Genomic DNA, 21,879 nt, shown 5'->3' with positions numbered 1-21,879 from the left:
TCAGAAACGCTGTCCTAGTTTGTGGGTTTCGCTTATCAAGTATTGAGTTGGATTATTTGGAATTACGGTCGAAGAAACTAAGACTAACATGCCAGTATAATACAAATTGCGCGAATGATTAATTAAAAAATCAGTTTATTACTAAACCTTTAATTGTGAGTCTTTCTGGTCAGTTTGCCTGCTTTTACGGATGAAGCATTCCAGTTTTCCTTCCGCCTAAGGTTGACTTTCAACTGAAGTGGATTCGCTTCTTAAACTGGATTCGAACCCATGTCTATCAGCCAAGGAAATGTTTTTTTCTTGACGCATGTAACAGCACTGGTTCATGAATAGATCCATACAATATTTTTCATATCCTCAAATTTCAATCAACCACCTGATTTATTTTTAACCAGGTTTTAATGACTGTTTCACAGACAAAGTAAGCTTAGGATTGAAGATAATCTCATTATTTTTATGATTATATTGCATTCATGAATATTTGTTTGCTTGTAGTGGAAAATGACTATTATTGTAATTTATAAAGCTTATCGAGTATTTTTCATTCTTTTCTCTGTATTCTTCAGAGAAAAATCTATCTATCCCAATGGCTTTAACAGGCCTTTAAGGCCCACAACCTTCCAAGCATGCTTGGATTTCGTAACCGAAATACGAGGATAGAATGGTCACTCCTATGCCTCAAGTTATTCTTGGCTGTATCCCTGTGTGTTCACGGGCCGGTTTGCCCGCTTGCGGGATGAAAAACACCAGATAAACTGGCGGAAAAAAACCCACGCCCCCAAGACCGGTTAACTTGGCTATGGCTGAGGAAGATCCTTCAGCTCCTCACGTCTCCGACGGGAATCGAGCCCAGGACACTCCTTCCCCAGGCATATGGTTGCGAAGCGCAAAGCCACTAGGCTAACCGTGCAGACTTCAGAGAAAGACATTTTGGTATTTTTGAAGTCTTCAATTGAATAAAACAAAAAACTTTCAGGAATTATTGTTTCTCTATGTAATAAAATATTTCATTTAAGACGGATGTGGCGTTTGAGTTCAATTTATGCCACAAATATATGAACTGCATTTCCAGCTTGTGAAGTGAGTTGTAAAGAATGGTCAACGAAAATAGAAACATACAGTTGTGAAATTTAACGTCTTTTGTAAATAGGCGATCTTTTAGCACATTACATACTCCTAGCATGAATATAGCAGTCCACAACTTGTCAGCAATCGATCCCCCTATTAAGAGTATTAAGGGATAATAAGCTCGCTCTTATAAATGTCCTTAAAATATTTTAAATTATTCGCTGCATATAATTTTTTATCTCCTCCACAAAAGGTTAAGCCAGTATTTTAGAATTTTGAATAGATTAAATGCTAAATGAATAACCTAGGAACCCAATGAAAATTTGTACTTTTTTTCAAGCCATCTCAGGATGAAGTACAATGATGGTCGCACCTGGCAATAAAATCATAATCTAACAACAGAGTTATGTCACAGTCTAATTCAAACTCACAACCTGTTAGCTGAAGAGTGTGGAAAGGTCGTCCACTCGGTCAATCAGCCCAACCAGGTCTTCATGATAAGCCTGGGAAAAGAAGTGGCCCCCACTGATCTGTGCAGCTTAAATATCGAATCATAGATACATATTTTTTTTCCCCATTTCTGTGCAGCTCATAAACGCAACAGTTGTAGATTCGAATCTCGCTGTGGAATGGATATTTGTGATTATTTTCACGTGACAGATGAATATCATCGTCCGTTGTGAACTACTTACTGGAGACTTCAAGTGGTTCGAAAAAAAAGTTCCATGTTTAGTCCCTAGAGTAGACTTTCTGGATTATCTAACCCTTAGCTACTTCACAGTATTAACGTACTGTCGATTTACAACATTTCTTAAATCGGATTCAGTAAAAAAAAAAAACACGAGTGCAGACAAGAGCGTACTAATTCTTTTCCCATCCAAGCTTATATCCTTCAAAGCGCAGTTATTGAATTCATATTAAACTTGTCTTTATTGGGAATGAAATGTTTTATCTTCCTCCAACCCTAGTAGAACGTTAAAAGTTTGCAGCAGTTTGTTAGTCTCCCCTACCTTGCTCTTTGTAATAATTTAGGAATAGGGCTGGATTTTAAACTTAAAACTTCATTAAATATAAATAATTGTGGTTGTACTAGTTCATTCAAAATTCTTAATGTACCATCTGAACATTAAGAATTGAATGAATATAAATGAATAAATAAAATCTCCAATTAGCTGAACATACTAACGTGAATTGATGCGAGTTTCTGGAAATTGTATTCTGTACTAATTTCATTTGTTAAATTTAACAAAATTTAATAAATGTAATTTAGTAAAACTTACTTTCCTAAACACTTCAGTGAGAGAAGAATTTGGTTTGCGTTTTTCACACTTTTTTTTCCTCTGGCTGAGTTTTTGTCTGGTTGGTACTGGGTACAGCTCAAGCCAGTGGAAAATGTAAAATAAATAAAATGAAAAAAAAAAAAAAAAGAAAAGAAAAAAAAGAAAAAGTAGAATAATTCAAGGGCTAGTAATAAAAATAAACTAGAAAAGGTAAATTCAAAGCAATAAATAAATAAAGTTTTTTTTTTTTTTCAGTTTGAGGTTGAGCTGCTATTTTAATGAAATCACCAAGCACAAAATTATTATTGGTACTTTTTTTAAATCTTTGCTTGGACCCACATGAATGAATTATCACATAGCAAAGAAAGACAATGCTACTACAGTATATTGTCAGTGAAAAAAAAAAAAAAATTGTCCGTTGCGCAATAATCCCATGGTTGGAAGGTGTCTTTGAACTACGGCCTACGAGTTGAGTTGATTGAAATTACGGAAGAGGAGGCCATGAGGTAGTATATTATGTCCATTCTTATCAGCATCGGAGCTCTGTGGAATCAAATGACTCAATGCGCTACTCATGCAGAATATTTATTCTATATTTTCAATGTAATTTGCGATACTAGGTGAACGAAACCACACAGAAGTTCCTTCTAAAGGCATCCAAGTATTTATTTAAAGAAGAACATTATTTCTGGGGTCAGTACGCGTAGAACTAAAACTCTAGAGACTAAAGACGGAACTTTTCAAGCCACTTCAAGCCTCCAATAAGCGGGGATGTAGTCTCACATCGGACGATGAAAATCATCTCCATTCTAAAATAAATATTTTACTTGTGATTTAATTTACTTTTATTTAGCGTTGTATTGGTTTTTTATGTATAAGTTTTGCTGCCTTCTCGGTCTTGTCCATACATAGCAATCTCTGATACGTAAGGAGTCATCTAAAGAATATTCTGAAAGATGTTACGTAACAGAAAATGTTTATTCTCATTCTTCAAAATTCAAAAAGCATTTTTCAGTTGAATAAAAAAAACGCACAAAAATAAATGCGCATTCGTAGATATTATTCACTTTATTATTCATTTATAAGGTTTGACCCTTGACACTCTTTACTAGAAAAAAAGGAGGCAAAAAACACACGGTGGATACATTTATAAATTTATTATGTGCAAGTATAGTATTTATTACGTACTTATCTAAGTTTCTAAAATCTTCTCTAATTACTATTTTAAAATGTTATTTTGTGCTTAACCTAACAGATGTGAGTTTTGAGGCAAATATAAAAAGAATTAATAATCTATGATTGAAAATTTATATCATCTGTAAATAATGTTTGTAAATCTTTATCTGCAAATTGGCAATAATATTTACTTTTTCGAGATTCATTACTGAGAATGTTTGCTCAGAAATATAACCGCTGACAAATGTGGTTCTTTTCTTTTTTTTTTTTTTTTTTTTTCTTTGAAGATCGTGATAGCAGTGAAAATTTTCAGGGAACTTGCCATAAAACTGAAGTAGATTTCTCAAGATAAAAGCAATTTTATTAACGTGTTTATATACAGTTCATATTGTCACAATCCATAATTATTTTTTATTATTATGTTTACTTTTATTTTATAAAACTAAAATATTAAAAAAAATACGATTTTTAAGAAACTAATTCGTTCATTACTTATTTATTACGCACTATTAAAGGGAGTTAAGTTAATATGTGTTCAATTTGTGACAGAGTGGGACGAAATTTTATTAGTGATATGCACATTTATGGAAATAAAGGTTTAATACCTATTACGCACACTAAAAAAAAAAAGTTTGGGGAGAAAACTGACGCCAAAAATACTAGTACATCATCCATGTCATCATCCCTATGACTAAAATACTCCTCATTCCTCTAACCCTTCGGCTACTCAAACTAGTGACGGCGTTTCCCGGGCTCTCTCTCTGTCAAACGCTAAACTGATACTACGCACCAACTACTGGCAAGGTGCCCGCCTGGCTGGGCCGATACGGTCTCGCCTTGCTTCCTAATCCTCCCCCCCCCCTTTTCTAACGTCGTCGGAGCCAGACCTAAGAGACACGCGCACACACACACACACACCAAGAGCCAAATAGCTTTCTCATGTCAATTGGGAATGCTAGCATGTATGTGTGTATAGAAAGCGCGGACTTCTCTGTAAGTTCGACATGAACAAGCCGGTAATTTGCAATTATTTCTTTAATTTGATATAAAGAGCAGTTGGAAGATGGTCTCAACTGACATCCTTAAACAGCATAAGTGTCTTGAACGTTTAAAAGGCCTATTTGAATCCGAAATCGGAAACTGATTGTCATATATCGTGCAATTACTAGCGAGGATAACGAATCAAAATTCGTTCTCAGTTAAAAAAAAAAAAAAAAAAAAAGACATGCACTCAGGATAAAAAAAAAAAAATGTTCTCGTTAATTGTCCTTACCTTTTAATTGAGCTCTTCACGTGAGAAAAAAAATCCATAGTCATCCTTTTTTTTTTTTTTATAAGTCATATCGACAACTCAGTCTCTATTCCATTAGCAAATGGAATATAAAATCATTTGAGGTCATTTTCATGTCTGAAGTAGTTTATCATATAATGCAATTGTGATCTATTTAAATGGCCTTAACAGCCATCCTCGGAGACGCTTGTGAGAAATGGTTTCCGGAATTTGTGTTGCATTTTAGCAGACCGTAGTGACACCCAGGAAATGAACAATGCCAATATCTTAAAAATCTTATCTAAACAATGTCAGCTGCCTTAGATGATGCAACTTTGGTGTAAGTGAACTAGTTCATTCTTATAACAGGGGGATGAAGGATGGATGCGCATAATTATAGAGAAAAAAATAAATAAATAAAGATGTCAAGAAACTGAAACAACCGTTAGATAAACAGCAAGTCTGTACATAGTACAATGAATACCGACCATTCTATTTTCAAAATAAAATATAAAAAAGTTACAGAAATTGGTTTGATTAAAACATTTGGTAAAATGTGCAACAAAATTATTAGTTCGGAGATTCCTCACTAGGTGGAGTAAGATAACCAAAACTTCTAACTTAAAAGAAATTAAATTTTACAAGAAAATGGATAACAAGAGCAGAGAAGCCTAGCCAGAAAATATTGAATTGCATTTCTTCAGTTTTATGACTCTTCACATTTTCCTTCGTAGGTTAGAGGAACTCCTTTTTTTCCTCTCTCTCTCTCTCTCTCTCTCTCGTTCTTTCTCTTCCTCTTCCTTGTGCGCCACACATCTCTCCAACTCTATAGAATAGCAGTAAGTTATCGAATGGCAGGTAATCCATCATCTGCTGTCAGCGACCACGAGAGGTTGCTGAATCAGATTCTTGCCAGTCATCGTCGCTATCAGAACGAAAACCCTCCCCATACAGTGACAGGCACCAGATCCAGTCATATTACGTTATTTCTTCTTGCCAACTCCAAGGTGTCCTCTTGTGGCATGGAGCCAAACTAATCAAGCTGCAACAGAACTTCTGAAAGGGAAGATCCTCCCTGCTAAAGACATTCCGATCTAGAATTTCAATCCATCTATGAATATATAAGTACGGCAGTATGCAAAGAAATTGCCCCAATGCATAATATTATTGTATTATATGCAAAACTAGAATACGCTGACATTTCGGATTCGTTTCGCTACGAAAAAGGTGTGGCAACTTTTGGAATAAGGAAACTATGAGATTTCCTAATTGAATTTAAATGTTTTCAGTTTTTATGCGGAAGATAAAGAAATCAATTCAATGTTATTATTACATTAACAGAATGTCCTGATCTCCAGTATTATTATTCATCTCATTCAATAACAACCATTCTCAAGTCATCAACATTTTCTGCATGTGTTTTATTTCTTTATTTTTTTCAGTTCAAATTTATCTTCATCTCTTCAAGGAAACCCATCGCTGAACTAAGCCGTTCCATATCATTCCCAGTACTGGTATTTGTAACACACGTGTGTCCAGGTAACCTAAATACATCGAGTTTATGGCAGTGTTCCTGCTACAAATCCCAATTTACTAAACGTGATAATCAATTGATTATAGTTCTACATTACTAGCAATGCATAGTATTAGCCAGACGTCTTTATAAATTGTCTTTATCGCGTTTTTATCTCCTAAAAAAATTGAAAATAAGATTCTGTTTTAATAAGATATAACAAATTGTTTTTCTTTTGTAGAAAAAATGTGTTATACTCTATTAAAACAGAAGAAATCAGGTAAACCATTCGCCGAAATTCTTATAACTGTGATGTGAATTTTAATTAAAGCATCGATTGAAATATATGGCTTCGATAGAAAAATCCGTTTCTTAAGATACTATAAAATTATAGATTTTTTTTTTATAGGGAAAGCTCCTACCATAATTCCATCGTCATCCTTAAGTGATGTCATACTCTGAAGTCATGTGATACTCTCAGAAAATTGTGAAGCTTGACAAGGAAGTATCTCGCAAATAAATCTAACCATTCTTTCCAAAAAAATAGTATATCAGCTCCCTGAGCCGTTAACCACAAGGAGTGTAATGAGTATATACGCTCTCCAGCCAATAGGCTGAGAGTAGAACTCCCACCAAGGGTATGGATGATTGTAAAAGTCTTTAAGTGGGAGATGAAAACATCGCCTGGTGTGAGATCATCGTCCCGCTTACTGGATCCTTGAAGTGGCTTGAAAATTTTTCATGTTTGGTCTCTAGAACAGGATTTCTGGATTAAGGGAAAAAAAACCATGGATAGGAGTCATATAAAAATATTAGGACTAGTCATATAATTTTTTTATACGGATATTATTACTCACACCACAATGGTACATGCCCTTTGACTGGAAAGATCTGAATTGTGATCATGTCTATGTCTATGATCTGACATGATCAGAATTTTTATTTTTAATCTTTACTTTTAAAGGAGTTTTCCGCAGAATAGAAAAATTAGCTGGAAAACACATGCGATGAATCGATATAACAACCGATTTGTCTCTTGGCCTTAATATGTCTCGGGTAATCTTAGTTAAATCAGTCCAAATAACCGTTATAAAATTGAAATAAATTTATCAGAAAAAGTTTAAAAGCGGAAATGTATGTATCCATTTGGTCTGAAATTTCATGACTTCTGTCCAGACGTCTCAAAAAAAAAAAAAAAAACTGTTTATCATACAATACCCTACAATAGCTTTGAAATGAAATTTGGAATTGTAACCTTTATTTCGCATAATTGAGAACCATATTTTATATCGTGGTTATTACGATATTTTTTTATACTGATAATGTAATTGACCATAGTTCAATTAAGGCAGTTAAGACCCTTTGATATGATGAATAACTGGGATGGTTTGGATGATAATTCGAGGGTCATTGAAAATTGGTGACAGGTCATTGTAACGACTCGTTATTCTTCTTAACTATAAGAGGTCAGTATTTCTCTCTATCTCTCTCTTTTAATAAGAGAAATCAATTTTATCTCTAGAAAGGAAGCTTGACTTGATAACGTTTCTCAGTAAAATATTTTCCTGTTGATGAACTAAATAGGCTTTCCTGACTTTAGCTGCTAACTGGACATGGCAATATCATATTTAATTTAATATCTGAATCATTTGTGATTTTCATAATAAAAATCATAGGATTTCTGTATTGGAAATATTCAATATCGATAACGTTGGCTTAACAATATTCTATGTTTAACTTCGTTGCAGATAATAATAATAATAATAATCACTATTTGAATTCGACAAGAATTATAGTGTCTAGCATGTGTTCCGCGTAAAAATACTTGATTTAATATTGGAAAAGTTGAATAATTAGAGTAAGAATCCTACAACATTTGTTCTGGTTAAAGGTCAGTATGCCTACGTGCTGGTATAAAATAAGCAATATAAAGCAGATACAATAAGCAATAATATTATATCTGAGCAGCTACAGTGAATAAAATTTTTCGCTATACATTTTCCAAATAGAATAAAAGAAAGAAAAAAAGTGTGAAAGACAATGGAACTACCTCTTGTTACAAAAGAAGATATGAGGATAATAATAATACATTCGTCGTACGAATGTATTATTAATAATAAGGATACGTTCGTCGTACGCATTCCCCATCAAAGTGGAAATGCTACAGTCTGTGTAATTAATGTAAATAAGAAACGGTTCCCAATAATTAACTAAATTACATTCGATTCAGTTTTGTTTTTAAGAACTTTAACAACATATAACACTTCCTCGTAAACTCTTACAGCGATTAATTCGATGTATTATTATTATCCTTACTCTTAATTTTATAATAACAGCGGTATCTGCATCTCATTATTAAAGTCTTTTTCAAATTCGTAAATTTTTCTGAAATACTTTTACAGAGTTGTTTTCTTTATTTCTGTGTAATATGGGTTGTCACAATGCATAGTTTCTAGAATAAAAAATATGGATGACTTTCAATGGATATAATATTTTTTTTTTCCCGGGAAGTCGGAATTTTTATCCTATATCTTAAGAGCAGGGCCAAGTATCACAGGTTATGATTATTAGTAGTAGGAGTCGTATTTCATCGGCATTGAAGAGTTTTTTTACCCTTAGTAAAGTTTGGATATGTCGGTTATGATGGTCACAGCATAAGTCGGGCCAAGATGGAATGGAAAATATTTGCATAGATTTTCTAGATCCATATAAAATATGGAACTCTAGAACATCGAGTTCTAGAGCTCCATATTTTATTTTCTTTGAAATAAATAATCAAATTCGGAGAGGAGAAATTTAATAAGAGGCCCTCAATATTTCTGAGTGACCCACCTCCTCCATCTCACTCACTCTCAGCTGCTGGTAACAGTGGTAAGTAGCATCTTCACCTAGCATGATCAGAGCTACTACGTAGGATTGCATTATTTCATGGTAAAGTTGATAACCTCCAGTTTGGTGTTTGAGTTATTTGTTAGTCTACTCGCACGGTATGACTCATATATGTAATTCGAACCTGCTACGCCCGGACTACAAAAGGGTAGCCAATTACAGTTTTTCTGGTCAGTGGCGCTGAATTAAGGACGACAAAACTTGAACTTTTGAGGATTTATAATTAACCCTGTTAAATAGTATAATCTGAGCTGACATTCATAATTCCCCATTTTCCTAAAAAAAAAAAAAAAACCGTTAGAATAGCTTTAAAAAATAACTAATTCACTCCCAAACACATGAATCCATTTTGTTTCCCTTTATTTTTATTCCTTCAACTTTATTGGTTTCTCTTCTATGCTTCAGAAGATGTATTTCTAAATTAGTTTGGAAACACCACTTTATTCAGTTTTTCTAGTTTCATCTCTTTAGAACGAACTCGAAAATTACGCCTACTGTACTACGGTTATGTTGCCCAAAAAGTTACAAATATTCAAATTAACATTAATAAGGCGTCATACATAAATTACACGTAATTCCTTCTAGAATGTAGAGGGGGGGGGGGTTTCAGCTTTTATGACAATAGACAGGAGTCCATTGTATTATATCTGATATGTTGTGACGGAAGAGATAACAAACACGACAACTAAATATAAATAACCTCTGTGATTATGATTTCTAGATGTAGCATGGGTATTACCATATGCAATATAAATGGGGAGGAGCTATTTTCTGATGTTTTTTTTTTTTTTTTTTGAATATATATATAGCAGCATTTAAGGTTGATTATTAGTAACAGTATCACCTAAATGTGTTTAAAGTTATAGTTAAAGAGGTCAACACGGATGATGTTAAAGTCTTCACTACTAATATATCTAATGCGGTTTGACAATCCTGTAAACTTAGTTTCCATTTGCATATGAACTTATTACATTCGATGAGAAAAGTAGCTATAAATACACACACATTATCGTAGTCGTAAGTGTCTTAAGTCATCCCAAAACTATATAGGTCAACGTTTTAGACTTATTGAAGAGCAGGGGAGGTTGCTGGAAGTGTGATGGTCAGGATAATCTAGTTTTTTTTTTTTTTTTTTTCACTTACAAAGACTAATTGTTTTTATATCACACATCCTTTGTACAATAACTTACACAGCTGGGAGCTCCAGGAGCTATTAGTTTGCCACTGAGGACCTACTAGGGCGCAAGAATAATGATGAACTCACTCCCTGCAGGCATACCTATTACGGTTACAGTAAAAAAAAAAAAAAAAAAGTAATGGAATATTTCGTTTTAAAATTAAACCGTAGTTCAGGTCATTTTTTGACACCGTAGCTTATAATAATGATCAAGTAGTCTTTAAAAAAAAAAAAAAATGAAATCAGTTCCAGCTCTGACGATAGAAGTTTGGTTAAATGCAAATCACATGATCGCTTAGCTATAAAGAACAATACATTAAATAGCAGAACGACAGAAACGTTGGATTGTCATAAACAGAAGATGGGGTTGGTGGTATTGTCATACGAAATACCGACAGCAATTTTCTATCTTGCCATCTTCGTTTCTACAGTAAGAATACTGAACTTGCTGTTATCTATTTGTTCGGGTATTTACTTTGTTATTTCCAAAAAGTTTAAAAGCGAAGTGGATTGGAAGAAGATGGGAAAGTGGTGTATTGTCACAGGAGGTACAGATGGAATAGGAAAGGCCTACGCATTGGAATTTGCTGCCAGGGGTTTAAATCCGGTTTTAATTAGCAGAAACTTGGAAAAATTAACAGTAGTTGCTACGGAGATCCGAGATATTTTTCACGTGGAAGTGAAAACTATTGCAATAGACTTCACTAATGATAGAAGCATCTATAAAAAGATAGAGGAGGAATTGAGAGATCTGGAAATCGGAGTGTTGGTCAATAATGTTGGAATGAGCTACGAGTATGCTGAATATTTCGATCAGATTCCTGATAGTCAGGAGACGATGCTAAATCTGATTAGGATTAATGTAATACCCTGCACTATGATGATGAGAATAGTTCTTCCTCAAATGGTGGAAAGACAGAAAGGGATAATTATTAACGTGTCTTCAATAACTGCCTTATATCCCATGCCTCTATTAAGTGTTTATGCTGCCTCCAAAGTTTATGTCGACTATCTGAGCAGAGCCTTACAGCAGGAATACAAAACTTACGGTATCATAATCCAGTCTCTAATGCCTGCATATGTCGCTACGAAAATGTCCAAGATGAGGGAACGTTTTGATGTGCCAACTCCAACGCGGTACGTACAATGGGCTTTGCATTCTGTAGGTAGAGAAACTAAATCCTATGCTTATCCAACTCACAGACTACGTGGATATTACTATGAGTTCCTGACACGGCACATGCCAACTTGGTTCAACATGAAACTCGCTCTCAAGCAAATGCTAAAAGTTCGTAGCCACTTCTACAGGAAGAAGGAAAAGAGGAATAAAAATCAATGAATTTTTGGGTAAAAGTTAAAATTCATACTTATTTTCTCAATTACCAGATTCATTATATCATTTAGTTGAATATCTTGATCATTATGTAATTAAAAAGTTGACATACGGTTATGTTTGTGACTTCCTGATATAATAAAATTTTCCCAGAAACGATTGACGATTTTTAAAAAATTAATCATTGATCTTTATACACAGCCAGGGTTGACTCAGCTTGGGAATGCAGAGTAATTTCTGAGCCCCTTTTCTTATTTTCCAAGGTAACTTTTACCCTAGAGCTCTCCCCCCCCCCCACTACACACCAACCCGGTTCATAAGTGGCGGAAACCCACGTCATGACATGACAATAAAACACTAATTCGCATATATTCAAAATTACACCGAACTCTGGGACAATTATGCATCAACCTTCCACCCCTATTCGATTGCTTAAATGGCCTTCAGAATAAATGACATAGTCAGTAGTCAGACAAGCTATATCCTTGATAAGTTTTTGTGAATTTTCCCTTGGAATTGAGGTCTTTAGTTAAAGTGCAAGGCTAGCTACTGTCAAAGTTTTTGAGTTTTCAAATAGAAATAGTTCAGGGATGATCTTTGACCCACCATTATAGGTGGACCAATATGCATTTTTAACGGTGGTAGATATAACTGCTTATCTTCTATATACCACCCCAAAGTATTATTTAACATGTGCCCATCATACGTTTTGCCTTTTGGCAAAAAAAAAATAAATTTTCGATACTTCCTGATTACTGAATTTCTAACAGAAAGTCACGTAATTTTTGGTATACAGTAATTCTGAGTTGTCAGCATATATTTCGAAAATTAGGCGAGTTATTAGCTACTTCTCTGTTGCAGGTGTATTTTAGCAATCAATACATCTCGTCTGCCAAACACGATAAATGCTCATACCAAGTCTCGACATCAACCAACTATCTGTCGCGTTCTTCGAGAACCTAGAGCAACATCAGCCCAGAGAGTAGGGATGCAGCCACCCGTTCTCTTTATGTAGAACGAAATATCCCATATAAAGAGCTTGCGATCCCGTTTTTTTTTTTTTATTTTTTTATTTTTATTTTACATTTCTTGTGAAACATGGCGGCCAACTTAGTGTCTTGTAAATCATGGCATATATTGAGCTAGTTATTTTTACTGTTAAAAGAGCTGTCAGGAAGTTCTCGCTCCATACAAGAAGAAAATCCGCGGTAGGCCTAATATACGGTAGTTGTTCGCAGCACGTGGCTGTCGACGTCGCCCGGTGACCCACTTTAACAAACGGCCAACGGACGCAGACATTCATGAAGCCTGGAAGCCTTTGCTGCTGTTCCCAGAAAGAGAATGCGTTCCCCGAAAACGTAGTCTAAAGTAATAAAAAAATACATAAAAACTTCGTTACGGAAGCAAAGTTTTGCTTCTTATGGAGAAGTGAATTGTCTTCGGTGAATCGACACCTGTAATTATTTAAATCGATAACCATTCGAGTTAACTTTCATTCACGTATTTAGCAACATTGTATGGGCTTCTGTATGTCGTAATTAATTCACTGTCGTGATAATGCTCTCAGTATAAATACGTTTTGGTAAAATTAAAAAAAAAATTCTGCAGATAACGCTACACCTACAAAAGACGGTTAATCATCAATGGAAATTTCCATTCGTTTTGCACACGACTCTTCCAGACTTCGTAAGAACTTGAAAACAAAGCACGCGCAAAAGATGTGTTTATGTGCACTTAGCAGAAATTGCAAATAGCTACTGTTTACGTTCTACTGCTGAAAATACGAAAACAATTCTTGAAATAAAAAAGAAAAAATAATGAATTGAAAAGCAAACTTTGTTCATTTTTTTTTTTAACAAAATGATCGGTTTCCTTTTATTTTTAAATTAATAATTACTGATAATGCAATAAATTCGATGTTTTAAATTTATATATATAGTCTTGGTAAGAGAAAATACACGTATTATTTAAAAATAATTACCTAATAATTTTATGTATTTTTTTTCCATTTCTAGAAAAAAATCTTAAATACGGAAAATTAATCCAACAATAGTTTTTAAGAACGCTTCTTTTACTATATAACTTGCGCATTTGTTTTCCTAGTAACAGTTGAAATAAAGACTCAAATTTGCAATATTTAATAATTGCAGCACGTATTTTGAAAGATTAAAATAAAGCTACGTTTTAAAAAGGTTCTTTCCAATACATATTACGTACGTCAGTACTATTTTTGCTCTGATATTATGAACTAACTTTTAGAATGCCAATTCATTTTTAACGACTTATTGAAATATTAAAGGAAACGTCAAATAAAATATTCGTGAAAAAAAAAAAAATCGCTTGCAACTAGCCGTACATTAGATTGACGGAAGTGAGCGAAAAACCTCCGGTACAGACTAATTTGCGAAGAATAACAGAAGAGATATTAAACGAATGGGAGTGGAAGTGTCGGAAGAGGTGAGTCTTGACAAGCAAGGAGTGGAGGAGACAACAGGAACGTAGCGAGAAAAAAATAGTAGTACATGGCAAACTTTTATAACCTTCCGAATCAGGACACAAAGTTTCACAGCATACAGGAAAGAGATTAATAATTAGTAGTTTTGGTCGCTAGGGGCGCTGCTGCTAACTGACGAATCCTATCTCCTGAAGCCATCTACTGGTTGCAGCGCCAGGGGCTCTAGCAGTAGACGCCAGAATGGAGAGAAGCACGATAGTGGAAATTAACCCTTAGGCCTCGAAGTGTAAAGGTTAGTGACTGTAGTGTGGTATGAAAGAAGGGAAAGAAAAGAAAAATACTCAGGTTGGCTTTTTCGTATTGCCCTTTTTTAAACACTTTCGAGAGCCTACTAAGAATCTATCTTAAAGATATACATATTGTTGTAAATTGAACAATCATACTTCGAATCATCATTCAGTTCAAGATGGTGAAAATATACAGGAAAAATTCATCGTCCCTTGAAATATAAAAATAATTTTTGGAATCGTTTATCAAAGTGATAGTTGAAATCTAAGCTTAAGTCAAATATCAGAAAAGGATTGATCAAAGAAGCATCGCTATCTTTTTTCTAAATAATAACTGAAAATCGGTAATTTTATATGAACATACACAAATCGTACTGAAATCCAAGACTCCAATTTTCTGCCTCTTCCTTGTAGTTTCTAGTAAGAAGAAAAACCGTCGACGATGCGTTTCCATGGTAATGAATATATTCAGATACCATAAAAGCGTGTTGCACGAGTATCACTTATTACGTGGATAAGTTTTATTTTTATTGGATTAAAGGGACACAAGGAAATGCTCCGGATCTCGGTTAACTGCTGTAATCTGATACCACAGATGTTTCTTTCTCCCCCCCCCCCATGAAACAAAAATAAATGAATATATTTAATGAGAACTTAATTGGATTTTTTAGCATGTCTGTCAAAAGAGCTAAGGCTATTGTTAAAATTATAATTGGGTTGCTTAACAAATACGTAATAGCTGCAGTAACAGGATTAAAAAAAAAAAAAAACATGAAAGTGATCGCTACTGTCGCCAATATTCATTGATAAACAACGACGTCTATTGGAAAAACCATGCGTTCCACTCGGAGAAGTGCCAAAAACCAAGCAGCGCGATTACTTAAACAACTGGTTCTACTTTCTGGCGTTCTGTTTCGAATGCGCGCTATTGCGATTATCCTTGGAGAGCTAAAGGTGCAAAGCGTCAAATGAATCACATGACTGGCACATAACCATCTGGTACGATGGCAGTTCTGGCGTCACTGAACAAGTCACTGACTCCATCAGGGTCAACTATTAGTCACCTTTATAGCTGGGTAATGGGCTTTGAAGAAACGTTTTCTTGTGTCTTCGGTTAAAAAAAAATCTCATATCACTCCCATTTTTAAACATGAATGAATGGCTTGATATTACCTTTTTTACGTAGCATAACATTGACCATTAATTATTATTTGGCTTTAAAAAAAAACTATAAATTTAAGTAGCTACAAATCAAGGGTAGGCATTTTTAAACATCCAATTTAATCAGATTTGAACCCGCATGCGATAGCAGTAGCTTAATCACCTAAGCTATTGAGGCAGGATTGTTATTATTTGGTATATTATATTATATATTACGGATGAAACAACTACGGCTATGAGACCATTATTGTCTCATAGTTAATAGACAATAATTACCATTATTGTCTATTAGCTGCGTGTGTTCTAGGGTTGGTTTGTCTGTTTTGCATGATGAAAAACCCGACTTTCCTGGAAGGGGTAAAAATGCTACTTCCGTATGAGACAGGTTAATATCAATCACGAAATCTTAGAGTAATATTTACTTCAAATAATTCTATTGAGTGGAATTTTTTAAAAAACTGTTAATCTTGTCACAAAAGCCACTAGATTGGTAACAATCTAGTGGCTTTTGTGACATATTAATCTAGCAACACTATGGACCGATCAAAGGCTAGATTAACACAAATCCCTAGTTGGATACCAAAAGTATTATTAATAACATTCGCACCCACGAATGGTTGGACACCTAAAAACATTTGTACAATAGTGGGAAAATAAGTTACATAATTCGATTCCTTCTCCGGATACCAAACAGAACTTTTTCAAGACACTTCAGGCTCCATCTCCAATTCGATAAGATGGTGGTCTCGCACTGGGTCGATAAAATTCATCTCTTACCTAGACTTTCGCAGATGATTGTTCTACAATGGGATTTAAACCAACAACATACAGGTTGAAAAGCGGCGATGCCAGCTACTCTGTTACACAGGCTTGTGTGGTGTCACACCATTAGGTGATTTTAATCATCTAATGTGACCATATCATAGCCGCCAGATTTGGTCGGAGCATTTCCTTCCAAGAGATCCCCAGTCATTCTGTGGAGAATAACTGTTTTCAACTCTAATATAAAAGTGGAGAAAATTTACCTACGGAGTCGTTCATAAATTACGTAACACAATAAGCAGACACTCAAATTTGGTGTTTGGCATTCTTGGAAAGATTTGTCGAGCTGTATCAATTTTTATTTCTCGATCAGAACATTTGCAGAGACAAAAAGAGGAAAACGTCGAAATTTTGTTGGCTGGACCGAATTTAATAAAATGAGAAACTTGGGATACATACACAAGATGTCTACACGGTTTCAATTTTGAACTATTTTTGTCGAAATTTCTTAAAACGCTTTAACTTCGAGACGAGCGTCAGATTTTTTTTTTTTTTTTTTTAAAAAAGGAGCAGTGCGCAGTGGTGTTTTGAATAACTTAACTATGTCATATCATAACAATTTTTGCAAAAGCAGACCGAACTATTAGCAATTGAAAATGCGATTCTATCATAATAATATTGCATATCTTACATAATAGTCCTAAGAAATGTGAACCTTAACATCAGTGTCGTTCGTGAATACACTACTTAGGCAGTAAGTTTTGCTTTTTAATCTAGTTCTTGGTTCAAGCCTGCTCTGAGAGAAAAAAAATCCCCTGTTAGAATTCATTTTCATAGAATTGGATCATTTTAAAGGGAGAATTAGGTACAGGAAATACCTTCACTAGAAATGCCTTTAGGTTCATAAAAAAGCGGTGATGCCAGCTACTCTGTTACACAGACTTGTGTGGTGTCACACCATTAGGTGATTTTAATCATCTAATAATAAGTTTTCTAAAAGAAACCCTTTTTTTTTTATTCTTTATTGTCTACGATCATTTCCTCGCGCCTAGCTAGATTAGTAACAGTAGTAGACTAGTGCCTTGTGCAAACATTTGCTTGTCTTGTCTGTTACAATAAAAGAAAAAAAATATTACCCATGCTTTCTTGTGCTTGCAGAAAATACAATTTGTTATCTTCTGTCACCTTACATGTTGAGTTTCCAGGGATTTCATAAAATAGGATTATTTTCTTGCTCTTTCTACTGATGATGTCATGTTGTCTTGCGCTTGCTTCATATGCTGCGTTTCAGCATGTTTCCCACACTTCCTCAAACATGTCCTGTCTTGTTTTCGAGATTAGAAAATATGGTGGTTCCAGTTATAACTCACATATCTCTTCTCCCGTGAACACACACACTAGCGGTCAGAAATATTTACGTACGTGGTTAAGCAGCCTAACTTTTCCAGTTAGGTTGTACTAGAATATAAGTATCCCCTCACTTCCAAGCAACTAACCATTGAAGTAGTTTTACAATAATCTCTTAATATTCGTCTACAATTCATGAATTAGCTGATTTCACGTTTCAACAAATGAACAAGAAATTTCATCTGATAATGGGAAAAGGTCACTACTCTATGGTATGTAACCTTTGAACCATATTTAATGTTTCAGTAGTTTTGTGCCCCAGAGCGATATGCTATCTCAGTACATGAACGTATTATCAACTTGTTATCAATGGTTCGAACATAAAGTTTGAATAATTTACATGATTAGACTGATAAGGATATGACCACTTCATCCAAATTAGACTGGTCTTTACTGATATGCCACCGAACACTTTAGGCCTGGCCAACAGAGACAAACAATACACCGAGTACTGAAAAGTATCCTCCACGGTTATGAGGTTAAGAGAATCGGAAGATAAGGGCTGTTGGTGGTGAAACACTTGTCTGTAAGCAAGTTCAATTCCCAGGTGCCTCCCTTCTTCGAAGAGGGAGGGAGTAAAAAGCAGGTGCTCCTCTTCTGAGTCTGCAAACCCTCCCATTAAATTATTAGACCGAACAGTCAGCTCTCGGCAATATCGTGCAGCCATTTGTGGATTAGTAAAGAATGGCGAACCAAGAAAAGTGAATTTAAAATCCAGGAAAAAAAATAAACGTTGACATCATTACATAATGAAGATTATTTCTGAAGGAAATCTGAATTATATATCAATGGCAAAATGTGTCTAGATTAATCATATTTTTATATCAGTGTTACGCTTTGATAACTTTGTTCAAAATAATTATAAAAAACCTCTTTCACTTGTTTCTGCAACGATCTAGTCTTTTTTTATTTAAAAAAAAGAGAGAAAAAACCCAGCGATCTTAGTTTGATCGTTTCGTTTATAATCAATATAACTATTACAGTTTAAAAAAAAAAAAAGGCCGATTTATCGATTTTCTTTGAAAAGAAATTAAAACTTTTTAGACAGTAAAGTGTAATATACGCTATCTAAATTCTGATACTCATTAAGGATATGTCAGTTCTTCAGTAGACACCAAACTGAATTTAAATTATTGAAAATTACGATACCTTAAAGCTATCAGAGGTAAAGTTATTATCGAATTAAAATTAAACATACCTTCATATAGAAATCTTAAATGAAATGTAGCAATATATTAATTAATTCAGAGATAGAGTGAGAGAAAGTCAGCTTATGTAACCGATTCGTCTTCTGTAATTTCTCTTATAGTTATATAATTGCTAATTTGTTTTATATGGCGGCGCAATTAATTTCTTCTGCCAAACGACTATTAGATAAAAACTGAAAAATGCGTCGTTTACGCATGCGTTATCTTTAAGAACGAGTTTTCAGTATCAATTTATTTATTTATAAATATTTATTATCGATTTTTCATGAATAATATTTATTTCAAATTTAATTTTTATCATAACTTAGTCTTCTATTATTCAACTAAAAAGTCATGTGATTATTACCGCTTCCCTTTCTGGATTTTCCAATGATTGAAACTCACTCTGTAATCAAATTATAGACGTAAAAAAAAAAAAAAAAAAAAAACAGTTATACTTTTTGTTTTATTCAGTTTTCTCTTATTAATGCCTGGATATTCCATTAAATAAGTATGTACGAATATTGTATTTTAAAGTTCAGGAATTTAATAATGGGCATAGAACTATAAATTGAAATTATTGTGAAATAAGCTATTTCCGCAGCAGACGAATCGATAGAATTTATTTATTATCATACGAATATTAGAATTACGGAATACAAATTAAAACCCATTTTTATCACTTTCCTTGCTCAATTCAAATAATGTTATTCTGGTATGCAACAGGTTTCTCCGTGATTGGCAACAAGGGCTTGGCGCAGATCACAAAGCGTCAATAGACACATTCTGAAGTAGGCTTAATGTAATATAATTTCTAACGCGAAGTAATATCGGAAAAGTGCTATATCTCCCAAATTTTATGAAGCCTTGATCATATTAGGCCTACTATTCATTTATTTATTAATATTAAGTATTATAACGCAGTTCTCGCATATTTTAGAATTTTTCCATGAAATAAAAAATATATAGGAATTTATTTATGAAAAAAAAATAATAACAATAATTAAATGTAGGACGAAAATCCTTACCTTCCAACCAGCTGAGCTGTTACTATCTCCCTTGTCCTTGAAATATGGCACATTTTGCACCATCCAGTCATAGATTTGAGCCAAAGTTAGTCGTTTTTCTGGAGAACTCTGGATGGCTTGTGTGATTAAGTCGGCATACGACATATTTCCCCAGGCGTTTCTACGGGAGGAGTTCTTCTTTGGTACGTGGACCCCGTGATGTTCTGGTGGGCTATGTTCGTGTTTGACCACAACTACACCGTTGGATTCATCGCAGTCCTTGTCTGGCATATTATCTGGTCGTGGGAGAGGCCAAGTGTTCGATCTTCCCCGAAAATGTGGTTCATAGTTGGGATCATGTTCAAGGGCATCCATAATACTTCACCCTGAACCAACTCAAAAAAAAAAATTAAAAAAAAAAAGGGAAGGGAAAAAAAAAACGGGGTTCTTCCAAGTCTGTGGAATGGATGCGGAAATTAGAGGAAAAACGGATCTTTCATTATGGTGGTTGGAGATTGGCTGCGGGCCCTAAGAAACGAACCTCTTCGAAAAATTAGCTTTCTTTCTCATTGAATACCGATGGAAGTGGCCCGGCTTGTTAGAAAAAGCCAGCCAGAATGACGATGGAATAAAACTGCGTCTGGAGTCGATCGTGCTTGACCACTCAGATGCCTTCTGTGGAACGCTATGCAACGGCGGCGTGATCAGTATGGCAGAGACCGGCGGAAAACCTCGTGGTTTGTAGGAGCGCGGACGCTCTTCGCACATATATCATATATTGATAATACGTTCTTCTTGTGTTGTTCCAATTCGAATGAAACGCGCACACATCATTTTCGTAACCGTAACTTTGAGCGCATTCTAAGGCGAGCACCTTCTGAGCTATCGTGTCGACAGAAAAATAAAATGAAATTCGCGAACTCCGCGAGCCGTGCGGAGAATCGTTTGGGGGGTAAGCCACATCACCTTGCTAGCTACTCGTTTCGCTCTGCACCTCACGTAAAAGCGGCAAAGCTACTACGGCACATGCATCCCGCTGTTGCTGTTGGCGATGACGCTAAACCGTGACGTCTTCGTAATGAACGCCTTCTAGTGGCCAACTGCCCAACTATCGCTCTTAGAATCTGACAGCGTGTATTTTGATAAGATAGAGTGATCAACCCTTCGGATTTTAAGTGTAGAGAGAAAGGCATGAAGTGTGTTCATATTGTTTCTCTTCCAACTGAGATACTGCAAACACTTTGATAGAAAATTAAACATAGTTTATTATATAAGTATTTATTAAATGCTGCACACTATCGCCACTGTGTTTCTTTATGTTTAACAACATTAGTTGAAGTGTGTCTAATTTCGTTGTCATGGTAATAATGCACGTGGTAACGTCCTTTGTATATTTCCTGACCCGTGCGCAGAAAACGAATATTGCACTACGCGCAAGAATTTGCAACGCGGAGTTATATTGAGTATTTAAGTTTGATTTCGTTGCTTATTTTGAGACTTATTGCAAATTCTTTAAATACAAAATTAATGGCATCTGTGTTTGAACCAAATTCTTGATCTCGCAATATTCTCCAATTTTGCTCCCATTGTTGTGGGAGCAAAAAAATTTGGTTGATTTATAAAATATCCAATAAGTTTTTTAAAATTTTATAAATTAAATTTTTATCATTTTTTATAAATACTACTCATTTGCACGTGATTAGGTGGGAAATTGACATCTTGACATAAAGACCTACAATTTTTTAAGGAAATTAATAAAAACAATTTTTTTTATACTTTTTCTCTGACGAGAATAGGGAAAAAAGATCACAAATAAGGATTACCTGTAATATACAGAGTCAATCCTTATAAACAGATAAGATGCAACAGAATTAATAGATAATAAAATAAAGATACTTGGATGAAAT

General features: G+C 34.5%; 1 protein-coding gene and 1 pseudogene across 1 annotated transcript in view; one reads left to right on the top strand and one right to left on the bottom strand.

Annotated features, from left to right (window-relative positions):
• The window catches only part of LOC150099297 (forkhead box protein O-like), a 74,079-nt gene extending 53,106 nt beyond the window's left edge, over window positions 1–20,973 (bottom strand). Inside the window, exon 1 of the mRNA XM_090404211.1 lies at window positions 19,994–20,973. Coding sequence (XP_090260337.1) covers window positions 19,994–20,347 — 354 coding nt within the window. The 5' untranslated portion in view covers window positions 20,348–20,973. The remainder of the gene's footprint in view (window positions 1–19,993) is intronic.
• Window positions 10,735–11,807, top strand: LOC150099298 (very-long-chain 3-oxoacyl-CoA reductase pseudogene; annotated as a pseudogene).
• Window positions 20,974–21,879: the final 906 nt, after the last annotated feature.

This window comes from Typopeltis vanoorti, chromosome 14, assembly GCF_054136105.1.
Source record: "Typopeltis vanoorti isolate ZY-2024b chromosome 14, IOZ_Tvanoo_1.0, whole genome shotgun sequence".
Classification (NCBI taxonomy): domain Eukaryota; kingdom Metazoa; phylum Arthropoda; class Arachnida; order Uropygi; family Thelyphonidae; genus Typopeltis; species Typopeltis vanoorti.
Note: the sequence above shows the minus strand (reverse complement) of the source record. Positions and strands in the feature narration are given on the sequence as shown.